The following is a 10,044-nucleotide window of genomic DNA, read 5'->3' as shown; positions in this document are numbered from 1 at the left end:
GTGCAAGCTATGACCACGGCCTAGAACACCCAACAGGAAGAGATTCGACGCCCTTGCTGGGCCTGTGTACCCAGTAGCACCAGCAAGCAAGAGTGCCCGTCGGGCCCAACCGCCATTTGCCACAGCAGCAGGAAATCTTCTCTTTTTCCACCTTGACGCCGGTTAACTAAAATATATTTCTGAAAATGAAATCAAACAATACATTACAGCAATCCTATATTCTAAAAATAGGAAAGCTATTAAAATCATAAATGTATGTACCCTGTAGAAAATTTTCATGAGCAGAATTTGTGAGCAATTTCCGTCAGTGTTCTGATCCCCTGGCATTATACGTTTATGTTCTTTCTATATGTTAACCATGCTGTTTGTTATATTTAAACCAACCATATGTCAACAGAGTTTTATTATTATTAATAATAACAACAACAACAACAACAACAACAACAACAACAACAACAACAACACACCAAAACACAGTTTGTACCAGTAATTTCAACCTTTTACGTGACAATGGTTTCAATGATTTCTTCATCAATAGAGTCTTCCTCACACAGGTTCCTTTTCACTCTTTTTTGCATTCCTCCCGCTTTCTGCTGGACCGTCAGCCTCGCCGTGTCTGCCGCGGCCCCACACCGGCTTCCGTAAGGGTAGCCGCTCGCGTCTCTCCTGGTTGACTTTACAAGCGGAAAAGACGTCGGGTCTGTTCCCAGGTCATTCCGCTTTCCCCGGCAAGAGTGTGGATCGGTCTCTGGCGGCTGCAGCCCTTCAGGAGATTCATCCAGGAGTATTTTAAAGGTCAGGGCCAACGCTTCTATCCCTGCCGTCAGAGCGTCCAGCGCCGGGCCGTTGGTACAGCTGGACGTCATCGCTCGCAGGGTTTCCAGTGCCTCACAGGCCTTCTTCCTACTCCTGCGGGCTGCTGGCTCGGGGGGGCTGTTGCTCTGTAACAGACGTGAATGTGTTGTCAGTAGGGATGTCCGATATTATCGGCCGATATTGGCATTAAAATGTATCGGAAAATATCGGTATCGGTTTTCAAAAAAATAATAAAATTATTTTAATTTTTTTTTTTACATTTCTATAACCTTTATTTACCCAGGCAAGCAAGTAAGAACAAATTCTGATTTTATTTATTGTCAAAAGTATGCATAATGTTGTGTTAATGTGTTAAAGAGATATGTAATGTTACCTGAAATTATTCAGTTTTTTGGGGGGGGAAACCCTGCATATATCGGTATCGATTGGTATCGGAAATTAAGAGTTGGACAATATCGGTATCGGTAAAAAAGCCAATATCGAGCATCCCTAGTTGTCAGTGTTGTGATACTCCTGATCAAGACTACGGAGATAGTTCCCTGCAAAATAGTTACATTTTCAAATGGAATGGTTGTTTCAATGTTCGGATTGTGGCACATTTCACAGGAGAAGCATATTGATACCGGTAAGAATACACCTTCCAGCTTCGGAGAAGCACATTTATCGCTGTTTTTGCAAAGAATTTACGATTGCCTATTATCTGCTATTGTAGCCCAGTGAGAGCCTGCAGGGAAATTGTAGCTCAATACTGGACCGATCAGTGAAATTATGGTCTCTGTGTCTCAGGTACATGGTATGAATGATTTTTTTTTTTTTTTTTTTATGAATTATTTAATTTAGAATGTTTACAAATAAATAAACAAATGTTTTCGAAAGTTTTTACAAATAAACAAACGAAAAGGATAGGTTTGAAGCCGAAGGCTTATAGAGCAACCTACCCCTAATTCAAAAACAAATTCAAAAAAGTTTAAATTTGCTGAATATAACAAACAAAAAAATCAACAAAAGCCGATCCCGAAAAGAACAAAAAAAGTTAAAGTTTGCAAGATAAAACAAACAAAAAAATCAACAATCAACAAAAACTGTTCCCGAAAATAACATAAGCCAACATAGGAAAATCAATACTTAATCTGCAATACCCTAGTTTCATGGTAGAGAAAAACAGATTCTACATGTAGGTTAAATTTAACTATAAGATTCTAAAACCCTGTTTTTAAACATCTTTTTAATTAATTAAATAACATAATCACGAATGGTAGACAGACCGCAAATAGGGTCTAGTTCTTTATATTAGACACAGCATTTGACATACACGTGTAGGGCTTATTGGGCTTATTATTAAAAGAGACTACCCAAAGTAAGAAGCTGGAGCACTCACACCGTCTACACGTTTACGGTCACCCCGCTGCAATAAACATGTAGACGGTATGAGTATATACATACATGTATATATATATATATATTTTGTAACGATGCAACCTCGTCACAAGGATTCATTTCTATTACGATTATTCAGGCAACGATTCAATGCATCATAAAATCTCTTCTTTTGACCACGATTCGATTTGATAAATTAGATAAATTTTCTTTTTTCTATACACAAATGTGTCTGGGGGAACTGATTCACTCAGCATGAATAGACTATAGGTCAATAAAAAAAAATTATAATTTTTTTTAATAACGATTATTTCGATTATAATCGATTCTAACATTTTCAAATTGATGCAGTTGAATCGTCACATTAGAATCGATGCATCGTTACACCCCTAATAGATATATATCTTATTTTTTTTATCCACTTTTTCTCTATTTTTTCTCCCATCCCAATTTCATGTATCCAATTCTCCCCTCCCCTGTCTTGAACGTTGCTCGATTATGCCCCCCACTGGTCGGTTGTAGAGAGGATAGAAGCCTTGCATCACGTGTTCCCTCCGGCACACGAGGAGGCAGCCTGTCACATCTTTTCGCCTGCCAGCGCGGACTCTCATTGGCGAGGTGTAACGCATGGGAGGCTCACACTACCCTCGCCCCTTCCTGTCTCTGCTGTGCAGGCGTCTCCCAACCGACCTGTAGGGGTCGCTGTCCAGTGTGTCCACAACGTCCAATCCCCACCCATCGATTTCCACCCGCTGACTCTGCCAAATGAGCCAGTACGACGGCCGGCCCAAGCCGAAGGCAATGCTGAGACTGGGATTCGATACCGGAGTCTCTTGCATTGGTGACGAGCGCAATCTCTGCTACGCCACCCAGCCGCCTCATATATATATATATCTGAAGCCCATAAGAAATTGTACACAAACTGTATACAATGCATTGGTTATAACACCATGTACATACCTTTATTCTTGGTATATCGTCTGCATAGATGTCCCCACTGTCATCCGACTCTTGTGCATCTTCAGCAGGGCTGTCCACACCGACGTCCGACAGGTTACTGCCTGCGTCTGCCGATACCGCGGCACGTTTTCTATTCTGGTGCGGTCGGACATAAGTATCGTCTGTCCTCCGCTCCTCCGCCTTTTGGCAAAGATTCCCCCGGCCTGGCTTCGCGATTCTCAGTCGGACCTTCGCGAGGTAGACGTGATTCTTGACGTCTTTCAACCTGGGGTAGTAGGCTCTGTCCAGTTCGCTCGGGGCGGCAGCGTCGCTCATCCTCGTCTTCACGTAATGTCTCAGGGTGGCCTGGATCTCCTGGCTGTCTGTCACGCCCTCCCCCACCAGCTGCTCGATCCACTGGGTGATCGTCGGGTGGACCGTCTGTGCCATTCCGTAGACCCCACCGAGCGTGTGCTTCGTGTGCGCTTTGTTCAGCGGGAGTTCCACGTAATATCTATTTTCGACGTCCACCTCCTTTCCTTCTCGCAGGTCTTTGAGCAGTCGTTCCTTAGTCCTTGTTTGCTCCCTGGCGTGGTTCTTCTGACAGGACACCGCGTACTGAGGAAACCGGCATATTTGCTTGACGGCAATCTTTGCCTCGCATCCTTTCTTTCTCGTGTCCTGCGTGGGAAACCTCGGTTTGTCATCCGTCGCCGATGGCAGCGGTGGCGGAGCGTAGTTGTGGTCCAACGCGCTGCCGTTGTTGTTGTTGCTGGGTGACGGGTCGCTTGCTTCTCTCTTCTTCTCTCTCTTTCTTTGGCGTACTCTCACAGGTCCGAACTGACACTCCAGGATCTTCCAGCCGCCAAAGAGGAAGGGAACTCCGTCATCAGGGATGCGCGGGCTGCTGGACTTGGAGTAGAAGATGGACCGGGGACTGAACCTCACCTTCTCTTTGTCCACCTTCGTCGGGCTGAAGTGCAGGGAGGACGACTGGCGAACGCAGAAGGTTGTCGTCGTGGCTCGCTTGTGCAGCTCCAGGACGGTGTGGACGCCGGTCTCGCTCGTGACGTAGCCGTAAATGTAATTCTCGTCAATGCTGTGTTCCTTCAGGAGTGTGTTCCACTCAATACTGTTGATGCTTTCCTCCGACTCCTCCATGCTGTAGAGAAACAAAGCGGTTGTTAATATAGTACTCTGGGTTCCTGCGGGTTTCAACAAGTTACATTTAAGACTTGGGACCTTTTTAACCTCTTAACATGCACTGGGTCGTATAAGACTTTGCGAGTGTCTAGAGGCTGCATATTTCAGCGAACATATAAATTACCATTGGAAAGGTCCATTTGTTGCGATTTGAACGTCACCTCACTTGACCAAATCCGTGCCTCGGTTCTCGAGTTACATGACGATATGTCAGGCGAGTGTCTTTTTACGCGCTGTGAGTCAGATGACCACCCTGGACTCCTGATGCTCCAGAACTGCCATCATCCACTGATGGCGAAAATGACTGGTCAGCGTTGTAGCCAATGAGTGTACCTTTCCAATGATACCCCACGTGGTGCGAATAAGGGATTCAGGTGAAAGTTGACGAGCGAAAACCAGAAGTCAATCACACTTGAGAATGAACGGCCGTGAATGAGGAAATGGATTTTGGATACCTTTCTTTTTTTTGCCGCACGGTTTACCCGGATCTCTCCCAAAGACTCATTTCTAAACGGATTTTTATCAAATTTGGACCTGTACTACATAAGACTTCAGGCTATGGATCCGCAGTGTTTTCCAGCTTATACCTATTTTTTTTCTTTTTTTGGATATTGCAACCACTACAGAAAAATTCAAAGTTGAACTCAAAGTTCAGACCTCTGTTACTCAATTTAATTAGGACTAAAAGTGATTTATCTTTTTTGCATTAGTAACTTCAGAATGTTATCTTTCAAAAGAGACCAGGCTCATGCATGTGCTATAAGTATAAAGTATAAAGATAAGCTTTGCAAAGAAAGTATGCAGTCCTCAAGTTCAAGTAAAAGAAATGGCCACTTTTCTGGGTGCCTGTTAACTCAATCAGCGGCAATCACGTAAAAAGTCGGGTTATCTCGTCAACGGTTGAGCGCCAAAACCAGAGAAAAGTCGGGTTTTCGATCGTTTATCGTTTTCTTTTATTTGATTTTTTTATTCTATACAGTCTCACGGACCTTGTGTATCAATGGGACTCATTCTGACACCCCGAGATTGCAATGCCGGCCGAATCCTGCTAGGTGGCAGTATCGCCTACCCTTTGAAACCTTATTTCACACTGTGCGTTACATTTTATATGGTCCGGGGCGAAGAAATGGTACCCGGGCAAGTGAAAGCAAAGGTAGTGATGCACCGATGTGAAAATTGTGGCCGATACCGATAACCGATATTAATATTGCTGTTCTGGCCGATACCGATATTTACCGATGTCGATATCTCTGTATAGAAAACACTTTATAATAATCAAATAAAGAGCTATTTTCCAAAACGCATAATTTTTTTACTTTTGTAACTTATTTTCAGAAATGACTATAGAAATGAAACTATTTAAGGCCAAAAATTTTTTTTTTTTTTTTTTATATCAGCCCTATCTTGATATCGGACCGATACCGATGTGTAAAAAAAGGGCCATATCGGCCGATATTATATCGGCGGCCGATATATCGTGCATCACTAATCAAAGGTAAGGACTATATGACATCAAGCCTACTTTGATCCTACAATGATTTCACATCGATCGCAACGATTACGTACTCCAAAACGTATGCCGTTGCTGACGATCAGAGCATCACAAAACGACCCCCCCCCCCTTTGATGCCTTCATGATGAAACATAATACCTATTATATACCTTTGATTTGGAAATAGTATCGTGTCCAGGCGAGCAACGCGAACGACTTTCGCAAAATGCACATAGCGCTCCATAACTCAGCTTCCAGGAATTATCCAAGGATCACTCTGAAACTATACAATATTCACCACGGGATAACACGCAAACGTATACATGAAAGAATTTACTCTTTTTTATAGGGATGCACCGAATGGGAAATTCTTGGCCGAAACCGATACCGAAAATAGGAAACAGTTGGCCAAAAACCGAAAGCCGAAAGGCCGAAAATGATTCATAGAATAGAATTTCTTTTTTACCAATGTTGTTGCTACCCGATTATGGAAAAATATATGATTATGGCAAAACTTAACTTAAATAATAAATAATCACTATTATGGGTCTTTTTGTATCACAAACAGTACTGTATTTGCAAATCTGGTATGTCATAAATGTATAGATGTAGCAGTACTGTCTATCTGTATGTCATATATGTCCTGATGAATTGAAAATGGGGGACCCTGATGTAAACAAGACGAAAGTCTTTCTCTGGTCTGCATCCCCTTAACAAGTGTGTATTGAGCTGTACTGTACCCAGGGAGCGAAATTAACTTTTTGACTCACCGGCCAGTGGCGGGTAGATGGGAAGAGTCTACCCGCCAAGCATATTTCTTACCTGCCAATATATATTTTATATATACAATTTTTTTTTAAATAAAATATATATTATATAATCATACTTGTAGTTGTATTATCTGCGAGACATCGCCACCACGCAATAAGTCAAAATGCTTGCTATCTGCAAACAGCTCCACTGTCTGTTTTTGCTGTGTTGCTCTTCTAGAAAAATAATCCTTTCAGGGTTGCCTATTGAAATACTGTACACTTTCCTACTGTACACTTTCCTGATTAATTGAAATGGGGGACCCTGATGTAAACAAGACGAAAGTCTTTCTCTGGTCTGCATCCCCTTAACAATTGTGTGTATTGAGCTGTACTGTATTGTACCCATTCTGCAATCTGTTAATAAAGTTTTCAATCAATCAATCAATCACACCTCCAGTACAGAAACATTGTTTGAGTTTGCGTGTCAGGTAGACCATTGATTGACAGTCGAGTCTGCCAATTACATCACATCGCTTGCACTCCGGTGCTGCAGCTGGACCCATTGCCCACCTCTGCTGTTGATAACGCTATAGCCAAGTTATTATACACACAGATACACAGTGGGCCAGTGACTTTGGTGTAGGGGTGTAACAATGCATCGATCCTAAGGGGGAAATTCAACTGCATCGATTTGAAAATGTTAGAATAGATTATCGCAATTTTAATGTGTACACGTTATGTTATTGTCATGTCCGTTACAGCCAACACACCGACATACGCTACTGCATCAACGTTATGATTAACAAAGCAAGGCATTCGTTTTGTTGCATTAACGTTATATTACTATTGCTATCGATAAATCTAGGTGTTCTAAAATCTATTGCTATTGGTAAGAGAGACTATAATAAGTTGGTGTCTCGGAAAACGAGAGCCCTGATCGCGGAGTTTCAGGAAGTAAACAAGAACAATTAGAGCTTCCGATTGGTCATTTGCTTTATTTCCCATGAAACCAGTCACTTCACTCTACTGTGATTGGACCGTTGGCTTGAGTGCAATGTGGGACTTGTAGTTTTTTAACGATCTCGCAGCGGAGGAAAAAAAAGACGAGAGAGGCTATAATCTGTATTCGCACAGCGTGCGCGTAATTGATTTTTACCGTTCGCATACAAATATTTTTAGGGGCCTGCTTATGAACTACACGTCTACACGCCACACGGCGGGCAGCCCTCTAAGTGTCATGCGCCAAAGGTAAAAACAGACCGCCCCTGGCGGGCGGCGGGCTTTAGTTTCGGTCCCTGACTGTACCCATTCTGCAATCTGTTAATAAAGTTTTCAATCAGAGAGAGAGAGAGAGAGAGAGGCGGACATCTGTGCTCTACTGAGCGCACCTTTCTAGTCCCCAGATGACTTTGGCACAGAAGACGCGCGACAGACAGCGTCAATGTGAGAAACACAATCCCTCCCCCTCTCGCTCTGAATAATATGCAGGGTACAAAATAGTCACACGCCCACCGCCACAGGCTTGTAGATATAATGTTTGGCCGTCATAAATTAAGGCCTGGGCGCCATCTGGCGGCCAACTAAATCCACTGCATGGGTCGGGATTAATATGATGCAGGGAGTAGTCCAGCTGAGCGGGAGAAATGTCGTGTGAGCGGGCGGAAGTTGCCCAATCTGGAACAATCTCCGGGGCTGCAGCTGGACCCTATTGGATGCGGGCGTGGTGAGTTGAAACGAAAGTGAAACTGTGTGTGTGTGTGTGAGATGCGCTCTGCTCACGAGATCAAGTTTGTAACATGAGACGCACATGAGATCTGTCTTCATCCGTTCTTTAGCCTACTACAAAAAAACCCTGCAATCGCGTTTTTGATTGTGCTCTGATATTTAATTTTGCATTTGATTTGACCAAATATGTGGAGGCATATTCCCGGAGTAGCTCCCCCGGGTCCCCCCTCAAAATTAAGAAAAACAGGCGACAACATTAACGTTGACGAGTCAGTTGCTACCACCAGCACCACCGATAACACTGCACCTGCTACTAGCGTCGGTGTAGTTAGGAAATTTAACCAGAAATGGTACACATCTGATTCCGGGAAACCACGAGAATGGCTTAAATTTGAGGGGGGGGGTAAAGTTTTGTATACCATGTCGTGCCAAAGCAACGGATAAAAGAAAACGAAATTCATTTGTCATCGGGACGTCGGTGATGAAACTGGTAGCCATCAAAAGCCACGAGACGTCACGCTGTCACAGGGACTGCTCTGTTGTATACAAAGCACAGTCTACTCCGCTCCTGGCTGCTCCGACTGTTGACCAAGCTGTCAGAGTCGACTGGCTAAAATGCGGATACTATTCCGTAACGCCCACGGTATAGCGAAAAAATCAAGACCATACAGGGACTTGGATGTGCGAGTAAGTTTATTGTGTTTTTTTTATAACGTTAGTCCAGCATGTTCATATAGGTGTGTCGGCTTTCACTTTCAGCTAATTATGGTTGTAAAGCCTACCCAGTGGAATTGTTTACATAACAATGCATGATATTATATATTATTATATTATTATTCCATACAAGGCTGGATGCATTACAGACTCCGCTAACATCCCTTGTTGCCTTGTAGGTGGCAAGTATGGATTTGTTTATCTTGTTTGAAGTTGTTTTAATATGTTCTTTAATTCTTTTGCTTCCATATTGTAAATAAATTTGCAATAAATTATTTGCATTTAAAACTATTAACGCTGACTCATTCCTTCAGTCCACTCAAAATTAGGCTAATATTCCTTATGTTGTTTATGATATTAATTGAAAATAGCATACGAGAGTATTATATAGTAATAATAACACATGGCGATATACTAAAAAGCTATTTATAATTTTTGGCTTGTAAAAAATCTGGATGGCTGGTAGTTTTTTAAATCTACCAGCCAAATGGCTGGTAAGTCAAAAAGTTAAGTTTGTTCCCTGAATATGCATATTAGATCACTCAGTGATTAACCGCGACGGGCATATAGTAAATAAGGATAAAGTATGTTAAAGACGCATTTATTGGACTCGTTGCTCGCAGAGTTTACATAGAAACAGCGCGACTCCCGAGGAGATGCATTGCTCCCGAGTACCAAGAGGAGTATCACGCAGGACTGAAGAGCTCACAGCGCGCATGTAATGAGTCCTGAATCCGCGTTTTGATGACATCATCACAACAACACGCGTTAGGTTACAGGTTGCTTCTGTTTCTGTGATATATTTTCAGTGAAAAAACTCTTTCGGCCGGAAGCCGAAAGGCCATTTTTGGCCATTTTCGGTTGCCGAAATTTCGGTGCATCCCTACTTTTTTACATGTTGGACGAGAGATAGTGACTGTCAAATGAGCCATAGTATTGTATTGTCTCCATAGCTATAATATAGATATAGCTCTGCAAACATCGTGACGCATCGTGAAAATGCCTCTTTTAAAGCGTGGCCCATTG

At 42.7% G+C, this 10,044-nt stretch overlaps 1 protein-coding gene across 2 annotated transcripts in view; it reads right to left on the bottom strand.

Annotated features, from left to right (window-relative positions):
• Positions 1 to 472: 472 nt before the first annotated feature.
• Positions 473 to 10,044, bottom strand: part of LOC311231339 (uncharacterized protein) — a 28,164-nt gene continuing 18,592 nt past the window's right edge. For both annotated transcript variants that reach the window (XM_084317894.1, XM_084317895.1), the window contains exons 2-3: positions 3,154 to 4,294; positions 473 to 941 (exon numbers count right to left, since the gene is read on the bottom strand). In XM_084317894.1, coding sequence (XP_084174020.1) covers positions 501 to 941; positions 3,154 to 4,293 — 1,581 coding nt within the window. In that variant the 5' untranslated portion in view covers position 4,294 and the 3' untranslated portion in view covers positions 473 to 500. The remainder of the gene's footprint in view (positions 942 to 3,153; positions 4,295 to 10,044) is intronic.

The sequence above is a fragment of the Notolepis coatsorum genome (genome assembly GCF_963971535.1).
Source record: "Notolepis coatsorum genome assembly, chromosome: 7".
Taxonomy (NCBI): Eukaryota; Metazoa; Chordata; class Actinopteri; order Aulopiformes; family Paralepididae; genus Notolepis; species Notolepis coatsorum.
Note: the sequence above shows the minus strand (reverse complement) of the source record. Positions and strands in the feature narration are given on the sequence as shown.